At 35.5% G+C, this 26717-nt stretch overlaps 3 protein-coding genes across 3 annotated transcripts; 1 reads left to right on the top strand and 2 right to left on the bottom strand.

The window, feature by feature from the left end:
- Nucleotides 1-83: 83 nt before the first annotated feature.
- LOC100372241 (serine/threonine-protein kinase Chk2-like) lies at nucleotides 84-13864 on the bottom strand. Its single transcript, XM_002739391.4, has 13 exons — nucleotides 13418-13864; nucleotides 12432-12556; nucleotides 11464-11530; nucleotides 10260-10413; nucleotides 9319-9433; nucleotides 9100-9153; nucleotides 6046-6110; nucleotides 4817-4916; nucleotides 3826-3864; nucleotides 2896-3107; nucleotides 2077-2192; nucleotides 1541-1728; nucleotides 84-1243 (listed from the first exon to the last, which is right to left on the bottom strand). The coding sequence occupies exons 1-13, from the start codon at nucleotides 13608-13610 to the stop codon at nucleotides 1112-1114; spliced, it is 1560 nt and encodes a 519-aa protein (XP_002739437.1). The 5' UTR covers nucleotides 13611-13864; the 3' UTR covers nucleotides 84-1111.
- Nucleotides 13865-14106: 242 nt separating this feature from the next.
- On the top strand, nucleotides 14107-21625 carry LOC100370431 (DNA-directed RNA polymerase III subunit RPC9-like). The gene is made up of 6 exons (XM_002739380.4): nucleotides 14107-14246; nucleotides 14824-14860; nucleotides 18698-18790; nucleotides 19740-19834; nucleotides 20997-21054; nucleotides 21166-21625. Exons 1-6 carry the CDS (start codon nucleotides 14239-14241, stop codon nucleotides 21292-21294), a joined length of 420 nt encoding a protein of 139 aa, XP_002739426.1. The 5' UTR covers nucleotides 14107-14238; the 3' UTR covers nucleotides 21295-21625.
- Nucleotides 21626-22167: 542 nt separating this feature from the next.
- LOC100370278 (coiled-coil-helix-coiled-coil-helix domain-containing protein 2-like) lies at nucleotides 22168-24888 on the bottom strand. Its single transcript, XM_002739379.3, has 3 exons — nucleotides 24751-24888; nucleotides 23165-23601; nucleotides 22168-22400 (listed from the first exon to the last, which is right to left on the bottom strand). Exons 1-3 carry the CDS (start codon nucleotides 24795-24797, stop codon nucleotides 22390-22392), a joined length of 495 nt encoding a protein of 164 aa, XP_002739425.1. The 5' UTR covers nucleotides 24798-24888; the 3' UTR covers nucleotides 22168-22389.
- Between the last annotated feature and the right edge of the window lie 1829 nt (nucleotides 24889-26717).

The raw sequence follows: 26717 nt of genomic DNA, 5'->3' as shown, positions 1-26717 counted from the left end.
TACCTGAAATTAAATAGGCTTCCATATATGGAAGGCATGCATGTTTGAACATGCATAACATATCATAACAAAGAGACACAGAGTGGAAACTTGAAAATATATGTTTATTCTTCCAGATCGCTTTACACTTCATACCTTTGTGTACCCTGTCACGAACATGCTTTTAAATTACAACTTACCATGACTACTGCTACAGAAAGTATGAATTTCTTATGCAGGCAATACCTGTAATCACGTACTCATTTTTGCTATGGGCTGAATTTACATAAAGAAAATTAAAAAAATAAAAATAGAATAAACACTAAAATTGTTCTTAAAAAATATTGGTCCTCCATAAACCTGCAGCCAACACACAAGTAACCCTGTTAGTGGATATTAATATGTACAAAATATAGCCCCCCCCTCCTTTATACAAAACTACTGGCCAATAATTGACTGACTTTCCATACATTCATACTGTTCAAGTTTCAATTCTTTTGTCAGTGTTTGAGTTTGTGACAAATCTGACAATAAGAGCCCCAAAGTCTACATTAGATATAAAAAAAATATTTTAACTAATCAAGTGAAGAATTTGAATTTGTTCAAATAAAATTCTGAGAACGCAATACTAAAAGTGTAAACACAACCAACATTAATGCAAAAAGACAACAGGTTGTAATGCAAATACCCTGGTAATAGTATAACAAAATTTAGGACAACTGACCAGGAACAAATTAATGCTATGGTTGAACAATGGAGCAGGCTATGCTCTCTTCATTCATTAAAGAGGACTGACCAATATACAGCACTGACCAAGAAAAACTGGAAATTGTTCTCTAGAACCGGCATCAAACAATACTGAAAGCACCCTATTAAAATGGACATTTCAAAAGGTGCACTTGAGTTTGAATTATAATATTTTGGTGCCATACAAAGGATGACAAATAGAAGATAATTTTTAATATAGATATATTACTCATACTAGCGGTACACCCCAAAAAGACTCTGCACTTCCAAACTCATCTGCCAGATACTTGTCAGAACGGTACACCCCTAGGGACACTGCATCCATGTGTACTTGTTAGAATAGTTTAGAATAAAAATTTATGCTATTGACAGCAAAGATCAACACCTAAACAAAAACCGTATTATTAAGCGTCTTTTCATTGTCATCATCCATCGATGGTCTTTTAGTACTTGATACGCTGTCTTCACTATCTGTACTGTCCGTTGATGGATGATGTCTCTTCTTTGCAACACATACCTGTGATAAAAGAGTATCAGGTAGTCACATGTTGCATTCATCAATGTATCATAAGTATTCTAATTTAAAAGTCTTTTCAGAAATGTTTCACTCTTTCCTGATGTTTCCCCTGGTAACAAGTCAGCTGTTATGTTGACCATGGTTACTACATGCAGGTCATTTATTGTGTTCCCCTGGTAACAAGTCAACTGTTGTCTTTGTGTACTGTCTTCGTGCATACTTTAAGGTATCCTCGTAATAACCTCATATTATACATACATCTACAACTTTTCTTGTGATAGCCTTATAAGTACTTACCGGAGCAGCAGGAGGAGGCATCATTGATTCATTTTTGGGGTTTGTTTTGGGGTCCGCTTCAGGGTACATTAACTTGTGAGCTTTTTTAATCATAATTTCATCTTTCAACCAGATATGGTTAAGTGCTTGTGTTGTAGTAAACCTCTGTTTTGGATCTACAGTCATTAGTTTCTTGATAAGATCAATTCCTGTTTCAAACAAATCAATAATATTAATCCACCATTCATTTTATTTGTTTGTCTTGTAATAATCCAAGATTATCTATGAGACAAGTTTTATCAATCTGTATAGTGGTTCTTGAAATATTACAGGAATTTGTTAATTTATGTGAATTATGTAATTAATGCACAGCTTTTTCATTGCCCATTATCATATGATAACACAAACACAAGAGTGTCAAACACAAGAGTAAAAAATAAAAGTCAAATTATCCTTGCTATATGCTAGTTTCCTGTGGAGAACACTGCCAGTAATAAAATATATTCCCAGCTGACTTGTCAATACAGTTACATATATTGCAGAAATAGAGTTCATACCATCATGGGACACATTCCTCCAGAATTGCACTGGGAAACTGTAATGGCCATTAAGAACCTGGTCATGTAGTTTCATTCCTTTTATCTCATCTGAGAACGGTGGATACCCACCAAGCCTGTGAGAGAGAACAGAGACACTTGTTACATTAGACCTCATCTAAACTTAGTAATATCCGATGTACAGCATGAATGTACTATCAATTATAAATAACCATTTTTAAAGCATGGTTCCAAGATATGGGTCTCTTATGAACAAAGATGGCAACTTTTGCACGGACCAGCAAGTACAAATTAAGATTTTACCAAGCTAGGTAAAGTCATCGACAGTAATTAATGTATGTCATGCCCATGTCAAAACTAGTACACGTACCGGTTCTCATAATTCCATTAGAAGAGTGCATTGAATTGTGGGAAAAGCAATGTTTATCAACACAGATGTCAAACATGTGTGGCGCGATGACCATCATCATGTGCGTGCGTGCATGTGTGTGTGTCAGGCAACAGTTGCTAACCATATTCGGGACTACATGACAGTCCTGTGTTTACTAGATTCTGTCATTCCACACTGCCAACATTTTCACAACTGGAACTCGTCAAAACTGGCAAAATGATAGTAACGTAAAATCTGTATTAGAAGCCGCATCCCTAATAAAAGTCGCACCCATTCTTTTTGAATAATTGAGAACCAAAAATTCATCATTTCTCATATGTGTAGATGCTCTAATAGGAGCCACATTCCCACTGTTGCATTGTACCATTTTAATAGAAGCCACAGCTTCTAATACAGATTTTACAGTAGTTTAATGCATAGAAACTTACATAACAAAGAGTATAACTCCAAGACTCCAACAATCTACAGTTTTGTCATATCCACCCATACCAGCTGTAGTTAACACTTCCGGTGCAAGATACGTTGGTGTACCACAAAGTGTTTTCATTAATGAATGCTCACCAACAAACTTGGATAAGCCAAAGTCTGTTATTTTGATTAAAGGTTCGTGGGCATCTGATGCAAGCAGCACGTTTTCTGGCTGAAAAAAACAACACATTATGGATTATGATCAGCCATGGGCTTTGTATTCTGTTTATGCAATAAAAGAGAAATGTACAAAAGAAGACACAATCATGGCTTGAAAGAAGCATGTTTACATTATACTGAAAACACTGATTCTAGACATTACGACAACAGTGTGTATCATCACAATAAAACTAGAAGAATAGTCAACCTTAAACTTTTCACCACCAGACTTTCTCGCCCAAATGTGTCTGCACCTTTTTCTTATTATTTATCAATATTTCTGGAAATGAACACTAATTTTGGAGCCAGCAGACAAAATTTTAGTAAATTTTCAATTTTTACTCAAAAAAATTTATGTTTTTTTTTTGTTCCAGTCTTCTGAAGGAAAGTGCAGACTATAAACAGGACTATTTTGTGAATTTGAGGGAACTGGTGGTGAAAAGGTTAATTTGCATACAATAGACTTGGCTAATCAACATGTATTGTTTATTATTATTTCTATATATAAAGAATGCTATATTTACTCTATTAGAAGCGCATCTCTAAAAAGAAGTGCACATAAAACAAAAATGGCATTTATAGTACGCTACCTCATTGAAAAATGACTCAGTATGACTATGAGGGCGTAAACTACTCATAAAGCAAATAGAGTATGCATATATTAAAAGATGAGCAGCAGAATAAATGTCACTAAAACAAACCAACTATGAAATGATAACAACCTCCCTTACCTTGAGATCCCTGTGCGTAATTCTTCTATCGTGGAGGTACTGCAAACAAGAACAAGATAAACATGAATTTTGTAATGAATCGTACCACCCACCACTTACACAAAATCTTTCTTGATGCTCAAACAACCCTTACGCTGATATTGTATAAATCTAGATGACTTGTATACTGCTGTGGGTAGATCTAGGAGTTCATTTACATATTGACCCAATTCAACAAATCATGTGTGATGTATCTCTAAGAGCCAAGTAGTAACAACTTTATGAACGCAAGGTAAATTGGAGATTGTTATTTTATCAGTACATGGTGTAGTTTGAACATAACAACTGTATGATTTGTAACAGACTATCCAACTTTTCAATCACTATGACGATCATTACCATGGTAGCAGCCGTATTACGAATGATTGATTAAGTGTATTTATTTTCAACGAAAAAAACAGTAGATTTAGAATAGGTAACTGGATTTACTTATTCAGCGGAAATAATGAAAAGAATCTATCAATGCAGGATATAGTGGTCTTACAACCTCAATTTGCTCACCAGAGAAAACAGGTACAACATTCCCAACGAAACAACGGATTCACAAACTTGATGTACATGTAAATACACTCCCTCACAAACATGTGCACGAATCGAGAGAATTTGTTTATTTGACCTCAGTACAAATATTTATGCTCAGACATGTAAAACATGTGCTCAATCAGAGTTGGTGAAAGCATACTTTTATGGCATAAAACAAAAGAAACATACTTTAATACAGGACCTGACAAGGGATAGAGAGGTGAGGTGATGTTGAATAAGTACACTTTGCAGATTAGATGCCATTTTCATTTATAGAGTACGATGGCAGTTATAATCAAGACCAACTCCATTGATACATGAATCATACTTCATATTACAGGTACACATAATTACCACCATCTAAAGTGAGGTTGTTTCATGTACTTGACAACAATCTAACAATAACAGTAAGTGTTACAGTAATGCTTACCTTAGTTGACACTAGCATTTGATAAAACATTAATTTGGCGGTTGATTCATCAATTTTTCCTGAGTTAACTACCCTGTCAAATAGTTCACCACCCTCAACCCTGAAACATGAATAGTAGATTAGACACTGTGTCTAGGAGACACAACAACAATACTTTAAATGGGAAAAGCTGTAACTATCAATCTATTTTCTCCAAATTTTATTTTTAATAAACCATTTCCTGTGTAATCCATTGCGAAAATGTGGACACGTTATGTACTGTTGTTGTACTTAAATCACTCAGGTGAAAAAATATGGCCGCAGGGTTGTGTATAGATCTCAGAGGGTGTCATCTATTGAAATTTCAAATACGCTGTCATCCTGCGAGGCTAATCCTATCATTGATGATTTGATATGTTATTTCCAATAAAAGTGTGCGTCATGTGCTGTATTTTTCCATGGTCCCCATTACGTGACGGATTTCAACAAAATGGCGGCTACTCAACCCTCAGTTTTCATATCACATTTTATGTTATATTAGCCTTGTATAGGGTCACTTTGCCCATGCAATTGTGTCCAAAACAATATTTCTAGTTAAAAAAAAATGTTCCAAATCCGAGCTATTGCCACTTTAATTACCGTTAGTAACAGATACAATATTTATAATTTGCTTCCTGTCCACAGTAATGGTGGTTATGACAATATTACATCAACGGGCAAATCCACTAGAATCTAGAATGAAGGTTAATTTAAGCCATTATGCGGTAATCCGTGACACGTTGTGACAAGAATACTGCGATTTCTTTACATACACTGAGAATAGGATAGTCAATTTTATATTTTCACACTGAACACTACAAGCTGAGTGGAGAACTGGCCACCGGAGTCCAACCCACACTCTCTCTAATGTTGGGTGGACAAGCTTAACATTAAGTCACAGCAGGTTAGGTACATGCGCAAGAGACATACTGTAAAAGGGTTAATGATTCACTAGGTTTTAATCTTGCTTATTTCGCTGACTGGAAAATGTGCTAAAATAAAACTCAGTGAATATGTAAAATTTAGCATAGAACACATTATCTTAAATGATAAAACCGTGAACTTAAAACCCACTGAATATGCCCGAAAAGGTGAATCGGGGAAATTTAAACCCAGTGAAAATTTATAATAGTCATTTTACAGTAGTATAACCATGTTATTTATTACAAGAAAAATAATGTAATAGAGTAATCTCAATAATCAGAACTCACAGTTCAAGTATAATGTACAGCACATCATCTGTTTCAAAGACATCTTCAATTGAAATGATACATGGCTGGAGAAAACAAATAACAAACATTATAAAACCGCACTTCCCTCCCTGAGGGACAAGTTGAGGTCATGCACAGTTAGAAGCACAGGATGATTTTTACCGCATTGATGAAGGGTTAACATTTATTTAAATATGCATGTAAACAGTGTGTTTCATTGCATAAAAATCGCGACTGTTTTGGAAGTGTGTGATGACCCTGACAAGGGCAGTTTGGTTTATGCTTTACGGGGAGACTCAACATAAATTTCACAGTGAATGGTGAACAACACAACATGGTTCACACGTTTTCTATTCAGTTATTACCTGCTATGAACCCAAAGTTTCAATACCTCTTTGAGTGGTAGCTTTTGAAATGCCAAAAATGTGACTGTTAAGCCATGAAACATGGTTACAATGTTAAACAATTTTTTTTTATCTTTCCTGTGGTAATCCTCACCTCACCCCTTACTTTCCCAAATTTTATATTTATTTTTATTTTTTATTTTTTTATTAGACGCATAAAATCCTTAGGAAAAGATAAAAAGGGTCTTACAGAAAGAAATTTAAAAAAAACTACAATCTAAAAAAGAAAACAAAAAATAACTTTTCTAAACAAGCAGCCTATCGGCTGAGATAGCTCCGCTGTTAGCAATGCACATTTCAATTAAAGAACTGAAGACATCATTAGAAAATGAACAATATGAATAGTATCAAAGCAATCGGACTTACAGTTTTTAACAAGAAGTCGAAAATATCACTTTTTACCAAAAATTACAAAAATATTCACCAAAATAAATTAATTAGAGAATTGAAGATATCATCACAAAACGAACAAATCTGAGAGAGGTCCACATGTAGTACCTATATATGTAATATCAAAGCAATCGGACTTACAGTTTTCAACAAGAAGTCGAAAATATCACTTTTTACCAAAAATGACAAAAATATTCACCAAAATTAGAGAATTGAAGATATCATCACAAAATGAACAAATCTGAGAGAGGTCCACATGTAGTGCCTATATATGTAGTATCAAAGCAATCGGACTTGCGGTTTTTAACAAGAAGTCAAAAATATCACTTTTTACCAAAAATGATAAAAATATTCACCAAAATTAGAGAATTGAAGATATCATCACGAAATAAACAAATCTGAGAGAGGTCCACATGTAGTACCTATATATGTAGTATCAAAGCAATTGGACTTGCGGTTTTTAACAAGAAGTCGAAAATATCACTTTTCACCAAAAAATGACAAAAATATTCACCAAAATTAGAGAATTAAAGATATCATTACAAAATGAACAAATCTGAGAGAGGTGCACATGTAGTACCTATATATGTAATATCAAAGCATTTGCACTTGCGGTTTTTAACAAGAAGTCGAAAATATCAGTTTTTACCAAAAATGACAAAAATATTCACCAAAATCAGAGAATTAAAGATATCATTACAAAATGAACAAATCTGAGAGAGGTCCACATGTAGTACCTATATATGTAATATCAAAGCAATTGCACTTGCGGTTTTTAACAAGAAGTCGAAAATATCAGTTTTTACCAAAAATGACAAAAATATTCACCAAAATTAGAGAATTAAAGATATCATTACAAAATGAACAAATCTGAGAGAGGTCCACACGTAGTACCTATATATGTAATATCAAAGCAATTGCACTTGCGGTTTTTAACAAGAAGTCGAAAATATCAGTTTTTACCAAAAATGACAAAAATATTCACCAAAATTAGAGAATTGAAGATATCATCACGAAATGAACAAATCTGAGAGAGGTCCACATGTAGTACCTATATATGTAGTATCAAAGCAATTGCACTTGCGGTTTTTAACAAGAAGTCGAAAATATCAGTTTTTACCAAAAATGACAAAAATATTCACCAAAATTAGAGAATTAAAGATATCAACATGAAATGAACAAACCTAAGAGAGGTCTACCCAAGGTACATATACACCAAGTATCAAAGCATTTAGGCTTGTAGTTTTCAAGAAGATGTCGAAAAAGTAAAACATTGACACGGACGACGACGACGACAGACGGCGGACAATCACTCATATGATAAGCTCCGCTCGACAAAGTCGACAGCGGAGCTAAAAAAAATAAAACAAGTCAAAAACAAAAAAAGACAATTTGCAGCCAATGGTGAATACAGAATATAGAATGAACACAAAATGTGGCCTAATACACTGATAATTGTTGCTGTTTTGTTCCATAGCTGTTTTTTAAGAAGACAGCTAAGGCTGGTGCTAGAGTAAGGTTTGCCATAATCAAAATGAATTTATTCTGACTATTTTCTTTATCAAAAATATATGCTGAGGCCCCTCGACTTATGATAGAGAAAATATGGTAACAAATAAAACACTGGATACCACAATTTAAAGACATTAATCAACATATTCATCATTACATGCTTTCATAAATAATATGAGGTTATTACGAGAATACCTCAAAGTATGCACGAAGACAGTACAGCTGGAGTATCGACTGACGTGCAGCGGAGGTCAATGCGCAGCGTACTGTCCGAGTGCATACTTTGAGGTATAGTCGTAATAACTTTATTATTATACATCTTTTCCTTCCAAGGATACACCATGGGAATGCCGAAATTCGAAATGTTTAGAACAGAATCAGCAAACTCCTTTGTGTGAAGTCAGGTCAAACTCTGGTGGCAGCCATGTTTGTTTTTATTATTAGAGGACACTTACGCACGTAATCATTCCATATTTGGAATTTGCATTTCCTAATATGGTATGATGAAAATACCCCGTAAAATACCACAAAATTACGCACGCTATAACTTATGGCGTTACAGTGACAGATGTACAATAATAAACTTTAACTAACAAAGAATAACAGAGGTGTGAGACAATGGTGGGTGGGTTTGGGAGGGCGGGCATTGTTACCTTGCGCATTTCAATTCACTTCTAAATCACTCAGCTTTGACCATAAATCAATCAATCACAGATCAATATTAGTAGTAAAATGTCATGAAACTTACATGGTCTAACTCCTTCAATATATTCACTTCCTCTTTCACTGTGTTACTGTTATCCTACAAGTAATAACAAACAAACAAACAAAGAAAATTTATTCTACACATCTCTTCTGTTTGTTCATAGCTTTATTATTTTTACTCAAGAGCAGCAAGCCTGGCCAATAGACTTCAGAAGTATTCTCTTATCTATCTTCTCAGAATATACAAGAAGACTGAACTTACTTTCCGGACACTGCCTCCAATAGAAAAGACTTTTTTCTGGATTATTTTTACAGCAAACTTCTCGCATTTGGTAGTCCCCTTCTTAAAAGCTAATCTGACTTCTCCACAAGCTCCCCTACAGAAAATGATTCACAACATACACATATGGTATTTTGTGTAAAACCTTGTAAAAAATCTCAAATCTAAAGTCTAAATGTGTCATCTTGGATCTGATAATGAGGATGCAATAGCAGACAGTAAGCCATCTTAGATCTGATGACAATGGTGCAGTGGCTGCTAGTCATCCAACTTGGGTCTGATAACAATGCAATAATGGCTGCTGGACAGCCATTTTGGATCTGATAATGACAATGCAATGGCTTCTGGACAACCATTTTGGATCTGATAATGGCAATGCAAATGGCTGGGCAGCCATTTTGGGTCTGATAATGGCAATGCAAATGGTGCGACAGCCATTTTGGATCTGATAATGACAATGCAATGGCTTCTGGACAACCATTTTGGATCTGATAATGGCAATGCAAATGGCTGGGCAGCCATTTTGGGTCTGATAATGGCAATGCAAATGGTGCGACAGCCATTTTGGATCTGATAATGACAATGCAATGGCTTCTGGACAACCATTTTGGATCTGATAATGGCAATGCAAATGACTGGGCAGCCATTTTAGATCTGATAATAGCAATGCAAATGGCTGGGCAGCCATTTTAGATCTGATAATGGCAATGCAAATGGCTGGGCAGCCATTTTAGATCTGATAATGGCAATGCAAATGGCTGGACAGCAATTTTAGATCTGATAATGGCTGTGCATTGGCTGCTATCAAGGTATCTTGGATTTGATTACAATGCAATGGTTGTTAGACAGTCATCTTGAATTTGATAATGAAAACAAAACAGCTGCTAGTCAGCTATTTTCTGTCTGATAATGATGATGCTCACCTGCCTAGTAACTTTGACAGTGTGTATTTCTGTTTCATATCTTGTGGTAAATTTTGCTGATCTCCTTCATTATCCATGTAAACAAATGCCCTGTTTTTTTTGATAGCCAGTGCTATTTCATCATTATTAGCAAGCGCCTGCTTTTTATTTTTGCCTAAAAAAAGACAAAAGTCACATAGAAATCTATCATCAGTGGATTTACATACAAAAACTTTGATTGATTAAGGTTGATTAAGATGTTAATATTGCCATAGCAAATATACATATGCAAATTACATATTATAGTGCAAATTCAATTGTATATGCCCCTCTTGAGAACACATATAATTATTCAGATGGGTATATACAATTAAATTGGGGATGAAGTGTTAAAGGGTTGGTCCTTAGGGAACTCTTTCCAAGAACATACATTTAAAAAATTTGGTTGGCAACTAGTTTATCCAGGGGCCAACTTGTCCTCCTAGGTTTGGCACACTTGAACACCCAGGGGTGGTAAACTTATTTAATCAGGGGTAACTTGTTTACCAAACTAGGGGCAAGCAACTTGTTTACGAAGGAGCAAACTTGTTTACCCAGGGGCTAACTTGCTTACCGAGAGTCAAAAATATACTGCAAATCACTAGAAATGTTAGCTATTTTATAGATTGAGAATGTTTGCAAGACATCATAACTCATAAAGAACCCATGAGGATCACCATGAAATATTTCGTGATTTTTTCAATGATGAAATTATAAGGTTATTTAAAGAATGTGTGGAGGTCGGTGTTTTGATTAGTGAACTATAGAGTAATAACTGCTGTACTCAGCTAACAGTAGTGTACATCTTAGTTGAGTAGGATGAAGGTTTGCAAATTATCATGTCATTTACCTATCTTGTTTTCCCCACATAACTCGACCCCCACACCCCCACACATACACCAAGTTTCAAACTGATGAATTTTTGAATTTCTTCAGTTATAATCGAAGTTTGAAAATGTTGAATTAATATTTGAGGAATAATGTACAAGTTCTCATCACTCCCTAATAATGTATTAATATATGCAAATATGCAAATCAGAATGCAAATTACACATCTTGTCCTGACCAGAACAGTATGACTAACATGTGCATATCTTATATAATATATAAAAGTATGTATATCCAAGTATCGAGACAATGAATGTGAATTTAAACTATGCAGCTGTACCCAATTGTCATATCTTACCTATTTTGTCTCCATTTATAAATGTACCATTAGAACTTTTGTCTTGAATAAAAACATGACCGTCTTCCTGTAACAAAAAGTACAATTATTTTATCTACCCATATTTCTCAGAGGTTGCATGTAGCTGATTTGTGACCAAGTTATATTAGCCGACAGTGATGCCAGTCTTGCTGCAAAACAGTATATCTTTTTCCTACTAACAGCATTCTCTGCTCTCATGATTTTCATCCCCCTCTCTCTCTCCTGCGGCAAGTCTATTTATGAGAGTGTATGTTGAAAAGTTATCGACCAATCAGATTTGTTGTTATAAATATTAAACTTTCAAATATGTTAGTCCTTGTGAGGAGATAGTAAAGCTGGAACATTTTACTAAAAAAACTCATCAGATGTGAATTTGTATTAAAGTACAACAAAAAACAAAACAAATCATAAATGTGCATGTTTAAACTAAATATATTAGCTGACCACATTTGGAATATACCCACGTGTTTCAGTTGTGCTGGAATCCAACTACTGGGCAGTTCTTGTAAATTATGTATGCTTTTCAGTAAGACGATCATATTGAAGTAAATATTCAGCCAAGATTTACCTCATAACTCACATAATACACACATATGATTGACATCCAACTCACTACTAGTAATATTTCAACCAATCAAATCAATGTTATAACGACAAAACTTTCTTTAAAATAAATGAAGTACAGAGTAACCACAGCACAATTCTGAAGTACCAGGTACTACTTGTGTGGTGTACCTAAACACAAATCAACCAGCCAGAAAATACTGTGCACATTTCTGCTCACAGGATGAATTACCCAACAAAATTTGATTTCCTTGCACAATGATGGTATTGGGGAAAACACATTATAGGTAAAAAATGAATGCTGTTTCAATTGTATATAATTACCATATTTGCTCTATTAAAAGCTAATAGAGCAAATACTGTACAACCAAGTATGTACCTACCTTGTACAACCTGAAATGTATTTTACTGAGAGCTTGAAAGTGAGAATTCTTGCGGAGATCTTTGGTGTCAAATGAAAAGTCACAGGACGAATCTCTTCCAAACAGGTATTCATCTTTGGACAAGTCTGTTTAATAGAATTTGAAAGAATCCTGTACGGAGTTGACCATTAGAAACTCTGGGTGGGGAGACCAGCAGAAAAAAAGGGGAAAATTATTTTCTCCTACATTTAGATTTGAGCTTATTTTAACTTTTCAAGCAATTATATGTTTATTTCTATCAAATGTGTGTTGTTGAAATTAAATTGAAGTAATCAAGCCCATCCACAGGTTATGATCAATACAAGAACTATAGGCTTCACACCTGAAATTAAAGTTATATACTTCCATGTATAAAAACTAAAGCACTTGCTGAATAAAACACAATTTTTGGAGGTAGCAATAACCTTTTACATTCTTTCTTTGTGATTCAAAACAAATATTACAAAATACTCCAATGAAACAACCAAGCTATTTTAGCAAATTTGACTCAATGCATAAATTACCTGAATCTTAATTTAGTTATCAATAATCTAATTATGAGAATATACTTTAAATTACCCGTAATTTGAATTAGTAAAATAGGATAGCTAACGCACTATCTACATTTAGCCAAGAACAGTATAAGATATTTGACAAACTGACGAATTTTTAATTTACAGGTTTTCTTTCCTCTATGTCATTTAGAAAATATCAAACCATATAATTATAAATATATACATTCCCAGTACCCCCACCCTATCCCGTAAGCCCAGTGTAGAGCAGAGAGGTATATTGGTCAGTTGGCTGTATTTACGACAACTTTTGAAGATCATGTATAGGAAGAGTGCGACACGAATAATAAGAACATTCCGAACTTCTCTAGATTAAGAGTAGAGTAGAGTCCCAAACTTATCCCAGGTTTGTTATGAATTTAAAGTTTTACCTGCACGGTGTGTTATCATTCTTACCGAGCGGTTCGAAACCCTTTCCCAAAGGATAAAGTCTGCCCCAGATTTTCGTGGTTTCATCTTCTTCTTCTGCTTCATCATAATCAAAGTCACCATCGACAACGTCCTGGGTTGGCAACGTTTCCATGCTTGACAGGGTACCTCCACTAGACAAGCTACTACTTGTATTATGGCCGCTTTGATTCTGACTCATAGTTGACCTGACCTCTCACGCAATATAGTGATGATGTGGAGCTAAAAAACGTGGTAGTACCCTTCCGTGAGTAAAGATTTCTGCCACAACAGACAATGCTTGGTTGTTTCAGGTGGTTTAACATTGATGCCGAACTCTAGATGAGGATATATTTTGGAGGAAAACACCGATGCTATGATCATGTATGCAAAACAGCGAAAGCTCGCCAACTAAGACAGAACGAGACTTCGGGGAAGTCGCTCACTCGACGGATGAGCGGAAATGGACTCAACCATTATGAATGTAAAAGTACGATTATTGTTCCATTATTACGTTTAGGTATTCTTTACATTTTACCCAAATGAATATAGACTATGTTTATTGTAAGAAAATCAACTATAGAATAATCATCATAACTGTGTGTAGTGTTTATACTATTTAATTTATCAAACATAGTCACACGAAATATAAACGTCAAATCACCCCCCTACTAAAAGTGGTTCAACCAAGACGGAAACGAGTAGTTTTTCGGGATATAAAAATGGATGCGCCCAGGTGCCAGTGATCTGTTGTGTTTTGATGTAAATAATATCATTTTTGTCTTGATTCGACTCTTGAAACGTCTCTCACTGCAGGAGGAACATAGAAGATGGAAATGTGAGTGTCTTTACAGACTTATTTTCTCTTCGCCATCACAATTTGGAAGTGCTATCTCATTTATTGCTTTCCTAACAACGCTTGTTAGCGCCCTCTTTAGTTCAATTGGGAGAATTCTCTTTGATGGCAAAAAAAAAATTCACAATCAGTTTATTTCGACACCCACTGTAAGAATGTATTTAAACAACCATATATAACTTACTGGGGAGGAAATGTGTCAAATTAGAAAACAAAATGGTTTTCACCTTCTCTCCCTTCGTCTATTCCAGATACCCCTCAAAACAAAAATATACCGGTATGTACAAGCCCTCAACAGGCTTGCTGACAGGGTGTTTAAAAATAGTTGCTTTCATCGTTTGTTTCAGAACATCAAAGTGGATAGATTGTAGATAAGTCATTCACTCAAAAACAGTATAATCTGCTAATATTCTGCTAACAAAACGTACAAATCTAAATTAAAGGCCACATAACTTATCACGTACTAGTAACCAAATAAATGTGTGAATTGTGTAAATATGAGAATTATGGCTACATTTCAAGGACATTTATTTTTTATTTAATTATGTTTTTCTTACAGAATTGATGAAAGTGCAGCTATGCTGAGCAATTATGAGGTAATGATGTACCAGGGTAATCTTCATTCTTTCCTTGAGGTGATGTTTTACCTTGCTCCACTCATTAAAGTGACGACATATACAACATATAGGAAGGATAGTCTTGATAGATGTTTGTCCATTCTACATACCTTATTCTTGATTGTGGACATCAAACATTCAACTTTGCCATGGTAGTATATGAGGCATTTACACACTATTGCTTGTATCCAATCGGATGAAGTACAAAACAGGAAATCATGGTTTACTAGTAGTCTCTGTGCGTCTGGTTAAGACTCTGGCGTCCATTTTTGTTTTAAAAATGCACTAATGGAATTCCTCAGACACACTCAGACCAATTGGCAACCATTTATCTATTTAACGCATTAATGCCAGACTTTTTTTATTCCTTGTTTCTCGAGTTTTTATAAGGCAACTTTTTTGAGGAGGGCGAAAAAAAAAAAAATTAATTCTTTTTTCCATTAGATTTGTGTGATTCTCAAAGAATTGTAAGTGAGATCATTGATCGGAGAGAAGAAATGAAATGATATTTTATTCCATGTATAACTTGTTTCTCATCTGCGCGAGACTTCGGTACTTTGATTATGATACTCCCGCGAAAATGGAACTTGGATTTGTTATGGGGCAGGCGGTACAAAAATGAAAATAAAAATAATATTTTTTAGCATTTTTTACGCTGAAATAAAATTTTTATTTCATTTTTGGCTCCTGTTCATTCGGCTGGTTCGCAAAACAAGGGATAATAAGAGTCTGGCCTAAAATACACCCTTTTTGCACTTTAGGTCGATTTTTTTTTTCAAACTTGGTACATGTATGATGGTTTCATATGTTGGGCGCTTGTTGTATTGGCAGCGATTTTGTTTCATGGATTTGTATTTCCAGTGTAGAGGGTTAATTAACCAATGAGAGATAACCTTTCACAAGTTTGCAAACTAATTGTTAATTCTATGTTCATTAAACATTTTTAGCAAAGTGCCATTATGTACTTATGTTTCAAATGAAACACAAGTTTCTATAATAGTATACTGATCTTATTTAAAGTACATTCACATAAATTTGTTCATACACTGGTTGGGAGTTTGATGGTATGAAATGATTTGGGTGAGGATATCATCACTTATACTAGTTACCCAGCATGCCTTGGGTCAACACAATTGCTCATAACCTGCATAACTGGTCAGAATCTGTGCTGTGTTTTGCTATACATCACTCTACTACAGTAATGCCTAGTCTCAGAGACAATGCAAAGCTACATACAAGATGGTGCCTGATTGGCTACCCTAACCACCAATCAGAGAGTAGATTGTTTGTTGACAGGTTTTTTCCTGCACATCAAATTCTGTTTGGTATATACCTGCTTTGACTCAAGTGGGCTGCCATGCTGGTAATATCACATTCTATAGCCAAGAGTCTATGCAGTGTTTCACTTTACACCACTCCACTTAGGCCTAGTTACAATGCTAGTAATATCACATTCTATAGCCAAGAGTCTACGCAGTGTTTCACTCACACCACTCCACTTAGGCCTAGTTACAATGCTAGTAATATCACATTCTATAGCCAAGAGTCTATGCAGTGTTTCACTCACACCACTCCACTTAGACCTAGTTACAATGCTAGTAATATCACATTCTATAGCCAAGAGTCTATGTAGTGTTTCACTTTACACCACTTAGGCCTAGTTACAACGCTAGTAATATCACATTCTATAGCCAAGAGTCTATGCAGTGTTTCATTTTACACCACTCCACTTAGGCCTAGTTACAATGCTAGTAATATCACATTCTATAGCCAAGAGTCTATGCAGTGTTTCACTTTACACCACTCCACTTAGGCCTAGTTACAATGCTAGTAATATCACATTCTATAGCCAAGAGTCTATGCAGTGTTTCACTCACACCACTCCACTTAGGCCTAGTTACAATGCTAGTAATATCACATTCTATAGCCAAGAGTCTATGCAGTGTTTCATTTTACACCACTCCACTTAGACCTAGTTACAATGCTAGTAATATCACATTCTATAGCCAAGAGTCTATGCCGTGTTTCACTTTACACCACTCCACTTAGGCCTAGTTACAATGCTAGTAATATCACATTCTATAGCCAAGAGTCTATGCAGTGTTTCACTTTACACCACTCCACTTAGGCCTAGTTACAATGCTAGTAATATCACATTCTATAGCCAAGAGTCTATGTAGTGTTTCACTTTACATCACTTAGGCCTAGTTACAATGCTAGTAATATCACATTCTATAGCCAAGAGTCTATGTAGTGTTTCACTTTACACCACTTAGGCCTAGTTACAATGCTAGTAATATCACATTCTATAGCCAAGAGTCTATGCAGTATTTCACTTTACATCACTTAGGCCTAGTTACAATGCTAGTAATATAACATTCTATAGCCAAGAGTCTATGCAGTGTTTCACTTTACACCACTCCACTTAGGCCTAGTTACAATGCTAGTAATATCACATTCTATAGCCAAGAGTCTATGTAGTGTTTCACTTTACACCACTTAGGCCTAGTTACAATGCTAGTAATATCACATTCTATAGCCAAGAGTCTATGCAGTATTTCACTTTACATCACTCCACTTAGGCCTAGTTACAATGCTAGTAATATCACATTCTATAGCCAAGAGTGTATGCAGTGTTTCACTTTACACCACTCCACTTAGGCCTAGTTACAATGCTAGTAATATCACATTCTATAGCCAAGAGTCTATGCAGTGTTTCACTTTACACCACTCCACTTAGGCCTAGTTACAATGCTAGTAATATCACATTCTATAGCCAAGAGTCTATGCAGTGTTTCACTTTACACCACTCCACTTAGGCCTAGTTACAATGCTAGTAATATCACATTCTATAGCCAAGAGTCTATGTAGTGTTTCACTTTACATCACTTAGGCCTAGTTACAATGCTAGTAATATCACATTCTATAGCCAAGAGTCTATGTAGTGTTTCACTTTACACCACTTAGGCCTAGTTACAATGCTAGTAATATCACATTCTATAGCCAAGAGTCTATGCAGTATTTCACTTTACATCACTTAGGCCTAGTTACAATGCTAGTAATATAACATTCTATAGCCAAGAGTCTATGCAGTGTTTCACTTTACACCACTCCACTTAGGCCTAGTTACAATGCTAGTAATATCACATTCTATAGCCAAGAGTCTATGTAGTGTTTCACTTTACACCACTTAGGCCTAGTTACAATGCTAGTAATATCACATTCTATAGCCAAGAGTCTATGCAGTATTTCACTTTACATCACTCCACTTAGGCCTAGTTACAATGCTAGTAATATCACATTCTATAGCCAAGAGTGTATGCAGTGTTTCACTTTACACCACTCCACTTAGGCCTAGTTACAATGCTAGTAATATCACATTCTATAGCCAAGAGTCTATGCAGTGTTTCACTTTACACCACTCCACTTAGGCCTAGTTACAATGCTAGTAATATCACATTCTATAGCCAAGAGTCTATGCAGTGTTTCACTTTACACCACTCCACTAATGCATATCTAAATTGCTATTACAATGTAACACTAATTCAGTAGATAAGAATCTGTCCAGGGAATCTGTGCGACATTCAAAAGGCTATACACTACACTATTGTGCTAGTCATATTGTATGCAGTCTTGGAGGAAATTAAACCTGTATGGTTATTATAGGGTTTAAATTCTGCTTGCTGGGAATTCCACATACCCATAATGCTCTCTAGTTGATTTACATAGCTTACATAATTTGACATTATTTTTATTGAACCAATCAAATGTACCGGGGGTAGTGGTGTCCAGTGAGTGAATCATTTATAATTACAGGTCTACACTCTGTTGAATGAGTTAGCCGTTAACATCAAAGGCAAAAGGAAGGCGAATGCGAGTCAACAAAACTTAGCTACAATATCATACGAGGTAAGCAATGCAAACAGTTTTCAGTTAGATCAAACAAAATGTGTCTTAGATTATTTTGCTTACTACCGGTAGTGGTTAGTGTGCCATGTACGATGGAATGAAAAAATGTTTGCTTTGTAAATCCAAACCAACCTAAAAATAAAACCTCAAAAATATTGTTTAATAAATGTTAAACATATATTCTGTTGTTATAGTATTGAATAATCATAATTACAAAAAATAAATAAAAAACCGCATCACTGCACCATTTTCAAATTTTCCCTTGGATGATAAGCGATGTACCAGTAAGTGATGCAATCATAATTTGTGTTGAAATGATGTCATCACTGTGTTTTGGTGTACCAGTAAGTGATGCAATCATAATTTGTGTTGAAATGATGTCATCACTGTGTTTTGGTGTACCAGTAAGTGATGCAATCATAATTTGTGTTGAAATGATGTCATCACTGTGTTTTGGTGTACCAGTAAGTGATGCAATCATAATTTGTGTTGAAATGATGTCATCACTGTGTTTTAGTGTACCAGTAAGTGATGCAATCATAATTTGTGTTGAAATGATGTCATCACTATGTTTTGGTGCCTGTAATGTCATCATATTTTGGAGAGCATTTGGTGTCATCATTGTATTTTAGTGTACCAGTAAATGATGCAATCTTAATTTGTGTTGAAATGATGTCATCACTGTGTGTGATGTCATCATATTTTGGAATTTCAGTGTCAGTGATTTAATGCCAATGTTTCACAACAGTAAGTTCTGATAAAAAGTGAACTGCACATCCCCACTACCATAATAGAGGGCTTTATTAATTAAGTAGTGTATATTTGAGATTTACATTTAATAATATTTTTGAGTCCACAATCACACACAGACATAAAATAGAACTATTGAAGAGTTGACTTTCCAGTTATAATACACTGTATACCATAAATTGTTTCACATTTTTTCCAGACCATTAAATATTTGGAGAAGACACCATGTGTGGAACAGAATGAAGAAGTAATTGGAGATTTTTTGAAATGTTTGGAGCCATATAAATTAACCAAGTGAGTACATTGCCCAGGAGGTGTAACATAGCACTATATGTAACATGCCAGCCCTACTGGTACTTGTCTCAGTACTACTAACACTCTCTCATTATAGATGATAGAGGGTGCTGTTTCACATGCAATAAAAACAATGATGTCAACTAGAACTTTGATCACATTGTTATGCAGAGTGTTTCATTACGGCAACACCAAGTTTGTCTGTAAACAAGGAAAGTTAGAAACCAATTGCAGAAGTGTATAACAATTTGAGAAAACATTTTTGTTCTGGGTTCTAAGTTTTGTGGCATCCATCCAGAGCTATTTCTCAAACATACATTTTCCAAACTTGGTACTAAAAGATGTATACATATATATAAAAGATGTATATGTTTTTTTTTAATTGAAAAAATATTGTTGACTTGGTCCTTTTAGACATATAATAGGGTTCATTCTTATTTCTTGGTATGCTGACACTACTTATCGGGTTGTAGAGGCATGTTACAATATCTGGGTGCGTCTTGAATGTCTCAAAACAACCTTTATTGTAGCAAAACAACTTCCTTAAACATTCAAAACATTTGCTGTGCATTTACTAGCAATGTTGATAACTTACTGCAGTGCAGCAACATTTACATAAACAATATCATTCAAAGAATGACTGAAACGATAGTAATTCCTGAGACCAGATTCAAAATGTTGGACTGGTAGCCATTTTATTTTCTCACCATGTCTATGCCCGTTACTCTGACATACAATGACCAATCATATTCATAGTTGGTATACAGACAGTTAATACCTACCGAGATGCACCTAATTTTATTCTCTAAACTTTTAGTAATAAAATTGTTAAATCCCAACGTTCAAATTCATCTGCAAACAGCTTTGTAGAAAACTGTACTAAATTCATTCAAACTTAGTATTCTGTATTTGCTCAATTAGTAGCACATGTGCTTACTTAAATGACAGAGGTCTTTCTATAATGAAAATGGTGTTAGTGATTCAGTATACAACAAATACAATTGAGGGATTGCACTTTTATTAATAAGTCAAATTGGTATTGACATTATATATTGAGATGCAGGTGTATATTGGTGTTTTTTAATATCTGAACATCACAGTCTCTGTTCAATTATTGACTGGGGCTTTTTTTTTTTATTTACATTGACTTTCTTTTTATCAGAGCAGAAAAAATGCAGTTATTAAACAGTAGACCAAAAAGTGCAGTAGAAATCCAGTTGGTGAGTGATTTTACTAAGTTTTTATTGACAATAAATATCTGTTTTAAACATCACAGATAAATGATTGATAAAGTCATTTTAATGATTGCGGTTATGATTTTTTAAATGCAGATGATTGAGGAAAGTGAGGAAAGACTTACAGAAGAACAAACAGAGGAGTTGTTGGATCTAATTATTACAAAGCTGCCATGCAAAGAAGATATAGCAGAAGGAGGTGAACAGCAAATGGAGCAGTCATGATATTCTTTTTAAGTTCTGGCAAACATGACCATAGCAACAAGTTCAAAACCCAATATTTCCTTATCCAATTGATCGTAATATATATTGTTTTCAGACTATCTATTTTTTAACTACTTGCATGCGTGTCAGATGCAACAACGGGTATAACCTTTAACCTTTTATGAATGCAGTTGATTGAAAGGGTAATGGCAAAATAGTTATTTGATTGATGGCAATGTCAATTACATGCATGATTTCAATCCAGTACTGTCAATAGTTGGTCATAGGGTGATTGTGTGCGTTGTCAACAATTATAAGTAAACCGCATTGCGAGTAAAATTTTGTAAATTTAGGAGTGGTTTTAGAATTATTAATCCACCCAAAAAGTGTACAACATACTGTGCTCTGGATTATATATTATGGAATGCACCATCGTAAAAGTGGTTTGAACTAACCAGTTCTAAATCGTGGAATCTTGTGACGCGTATAACGAACTAGTCAGCAACTTAGCTGCCAATAATGGTGAAAGTAAGCCGATATTTTCCGACAGCACAAGAGGTTTACATAAACAAAAGTTTTTGGTAGAGCTCTCGGTGAAATTTCCCAAAACTGTCCATTCTTCAGATTTGTCTACAACGGAACCCCATGGCACCTTCATTGCATTTCAATCAGCCTGGAATCAAGCCATTCCAAGTATATTTGAGAATGGCCTGGTGAACCCACGACTCGTGAAAGCTTGCAGACCAATTCACTTGATAATTATACATGTACTTCTACATTTCAATAGAATATATTGTTTGTATTTATTTTTTGCTAAACAATGTACATTTTCACTAAAATGTTGGTGTGATGCATCATGGAACTGAAAAAAGTACAACAAATAAAACTAAGAACTTAAAATCAACAAGTTTATTTTATTTAAATACTTGTATTCCTATATTCACACTCGCACATAAGATGCTCATGCACAAAATATATCAAACTGGATTTGTTCTTGGCAAAAACTATTACAGGTTAAACTATACAGCCATTTATCCCTTCATCCTGTAGCACTATGTTTACTGCAAACTTCTTTCTTTATTGTAATACCGGCATTCACACAATACAAACTGGATATCATTGTACACCTGAAAATGAATTGTAAAAATACAATAATTACTGTTTGTAATAATTACATTGCGTTGTTCTTAACTAGTTGCACAGCCTTACATCATACAACTGCACTATATCTATAATTTCTAATGTATGTGTTCATCATGAGTTTTTGTGTTCTGCCTATACGTTTAAATATGTTCTTGTATGCTACCATAGCCATTGCTCGAAACACTATTTACTAAGGAAAATATCTATTCTATATCTATATCATATTTAAATTATTCAGTTACAGTATCTTGCTGATAGCGAGTTTGTCCCCAAGCACTCTCCACACAGAGGGCATTTGCTCCATGCTCCACGCGCACACACACACCTCTGCATTTGCATAATGGCCATGCATCGGTTTTAGGTATGCAAACATTTAGGTTTGAGTGAGTGCAAAAGAAAACTTACAATTAGGACGGATGCCATTTTTAGAATATTATGCAAATCCATGTGTGCATGAAGCATTCTGGGAGCAAACACCCTCTTTGTGTGGAGAGTGTCCCCCAAGAAAATACCAGGATGTGCAACCTTTAGACCAATATATTTATGGACATTCTGTTTACCAAGATCAATGCACAAGTGAAATTTCAGTTTAATTTTATCAAAACTAAAACAAATTCTGCAATATGCACATGTGTGCACTGACCAAAAGATGTATACATTATACTACACATTATATACATTACATTATATTTCATTTGTTTATACAACTCTACACAAATACTTGTTTACTCTTTAGTCCACTACTCACCGTACTGTACTTTGCAATCTTTGAGTGCTTGGTTAAACCCATCACACAGTGAGATATCATGAGTACTTTGAGCACACTCCAGAAACTGCTTTAACTCAAACTGACAATACTGAGCTGGCTGTTGTTGCTGCTGCTGGTATGGCTGGGCTCCATATGGCTGGGCTGCACTTGGTTCTTGGTAGGTCACATCAGGCTGATTTCCTCCACTGCCACCACCACCACCGCCTGTCATGGCATGTCCTATTGTATGTCCCACTGCCGATCCAATAGCAACCCCAGCTGCTGTGCTTGCAATCTGACCTAACATACCTGGTCCTTGCCTTGGCTGTCCAACAGCAGTTTGCTGGGGTGCTTGGGCTACAGGTGCTGATGTACGTGCAGGGGCAGGAGCTGGAGCTGGAGCCCGTGCAGTAGTAGTAGTCCTAGGAGGTGCCGACCTGAAAGAAATTGACAAAGGCTTATAGTTATATGTTGAAATAAACAATGTTAAAATGTTGATAAAATGGCTATCCATCCATTCTAGTACATGATCACACAGTGCATAATTTTGTCCAGAACATGATACTATTTTCGGGGGTGGACATCTGGGCATTTTCACTGCCTGTAAACCAAACAAAGGTCAAAAACTCTTAGAAAACGGTGCTTTGGGATGGTTGTTGAGACTCCCCTGAACAGTGTAACAAGATTACCCCTGCGTGTGTATTGTATATAAATTTGGTCGTTTGGTTTTCTCAAATTTAGCTATTTTCACCGGCCCTTCTACAGCAGCGCGCACAGAGCCCATAGAAATACATGGTACAGTGGTATGCGTCTTGGCAACATGGAACGTCTTGTGACGTAGCTCTGCCCCGAGGATAGGGTGCTACAAGCATACAATCATAGTCTTATCAAAATGCACTGTATATACACTAATTATATAGGCTATATATTTTGGGCAGAAAATGGCAAAACAAATTAAACTGACCATGGAGCAGTTTCCTTTATTTGTTATCTATGGTTCCCTCAACTTGACCTGTCCTTGACCTGTTGTGGAGGCTGATAAACTACACACCAAAATATCACAATTTCTACATGATTTTATAAAGAAAGACTTTACAATGTATCCTAACCCTCCAGCTCCCCCAGTTCAGTTGCATATGCCCCTCTAGATGTGTCCTCAACAGGGGCATAAACAATTAATTTGAGGGGCAATAGAGGGTAGGATCGGATTAGAGTTAGGATTAGAAGTGGGGTACATTAGAAAATATTTCCCTTTATCATAGTAACTTATTTTTAGGTACTGTGTCTAATACTAGATTTTCAGAACCAGCTATGAAAAGTCTTTTCTCAAACTGTAAACGGATGTTTTTGCACAGATCACCCACGGTTGAGTGAGGGAGCGGACGCTATCAAACTAACCCATAGAATCAAAGGATAAATTATGGATCAATCATAGTGTAACTGTGGTCAGGTGTTGCATCACCGTCAAATTGAGGGCGAAGTACTAGTAACTCGTACAGAATGCATTTTAAATCAGACGATAAAGGTCAGATCACTGACTTCGTACGCTGCTGCTGATTTTTTTACACGACGTTGAGTGCACATACCTCACTGGCGAGAACGACCTCCCTCTGCTCCGACCACCACGAGGCATTGTCAATAACTTGTGTTGATCTTCTTTTAAACGTAATACACGGACACCGAACAAGTGAAACGTGCGTAGTTCCAGAGATTTCTAAAATGGCTAATATATATAATCTGCGCACTCTCAGCTTGCTTGATCGTGATTGGCAAGTATTGGTCGGCGATTGCGACCTCTAGAGGCGGAAACCAGGTTAAGTTGAGTCTTCTGGTTCCATTTCACCACTCTTCAGACTCTTGGTGCGTTACGGCACAGAACGTTTTCATGTCGCTACCAGTGTTGGCAATCTATTACAGATAACGTCATCACACAGGATTCTCTAATGAAAATACTTTTTATTTGGGATTATGACGATATTTATTTATTAATGTGTTTCCTACGCCGAGGAAATGTTGTCAGGTAATTTTACTTACCGAATTTTGCTCACCACTTACCAACCTCCATTTGAAGCATATGTCCCATCATAGAATACGTTTATAAGGTACAGATTTCTGCCGTTCACTGTAACGAGCACGCAGATTCATATACATTTATAAACCCAGCTGTTTTACTTAGCGGGTTTCCTGACTCGAGTGTCTCGATAAAATTAGACGTTTGACAACATTCTGCATCATGAAATATGATGAATGAGAAATAACGTTAAAGTAGGAACAAAAGAAAGACGTACATGTAAAGACTAAATACATCAAATGTAGTAGATATATTTGGTGTCTTACTAGCAGTACTAGTATATCATTACCATGCATTGAGGAAAAAACGCTTTTTTCACGATATACATACGAACAAATCTTAATAAATAAATATTTCTTCTGTAACATGTTATGAGGAAGGCCGAGAACTTATTGAACACCCTATATCGGACACAATTGTGATCTTTGTTTTCCCAGGTGGTCCTTAAAAAATGTGCAGGCTGAGTCTGATGCGTGCATAACAATTTTAATCAGTACTGTGCTAGTTTGGAGCTAGCTCATTTCTCGGTGCACAATGTTTGATATGTATTTATCATAATGGCTGATTTTCTTTTGAAATAATTCGTGTATGATTAAACCCATAAGCACGACAATCTGTTGATTGTTTGTTTTGGTTAGGGTTGTATACAGATGAAAATGTGATGTACAAAGAAGCTCTAAGGGCAGAGCCTCCACGGTAGCTTTTGTCTTACAGTTGTCGCTCGTGGCCACAGCTGTAACCGGTCACCACGTTATTTGTGAAAACAACCAGCGCCTAAACTACGTCATACTTTCATCGATAGGATCTTTTTTTAACTGTTACAATGGGCATAATATGTAATAAATAGAATATCAACAGCATTTCTTTTAGTTATGCAATCATGTAATATTAAGTGATTCCATATATTCAGACACATAGACAATGACAGTTGCAGTTGTTATTATGACCGGAAATAAAATAAATATATAAGTAGTTATCACAATAATGTTATGAACAATAGTGTTGTGTTCAGGAATTATCACTCGCTTGGCTGATAATACTTTCAAGTAGAGAAAGAAGATTCGACACAAAGAAATACATTATAGATTTTATTTTTCATTCTGTTCGTCTGTTTTTTCCAGTTTAAAAAATATGAACTGGTTGGAGCCTTCATCCATTGTCTATTTCTTACACTAGATACCAGCCGATACCCCCCCCCGCGCTCATAGGGAGTGCGTACAATTGATTATAGTTCCTGGGCTCCCTGTGATATGATACACGAGTGTCTATAGAAAAAAAGTAAAACACGACTAGTCCAATTATGACAACACTCCCGGGTCTTATTTAGATAATAAAACAATAAGTCCTAAACTATATTTATAAGTATTATATTGCAGGGCAGATAAATCCACGCAACACAAAACAAAATAAATGTCCATATTGCATCAGGTACTTCGGCCTGTCCACCAGCCCAGGAAATATACCGATAGGCATAGAGAAAAA

The sequence above is a fragment of the Saccoglossus kowalevskii genome, chromosome 16, assembly GCF_978046115.1.
Source record: "Saccoglossus kowalevskii chromosome 16, keSacKowa6.1, whole genome shotgun sequence".
Lineage (NCBI taxonomy): Eukaryota > Metazoa > Hemichordata > Enteropneusta > Harrimaniidae > Saccoglossus > Saccoglossus kowalevskii.
Note: the sequence above shows the minus strand (reverse complement) of the source record. Positions and strands in the feature narration are given on the sequence as shown.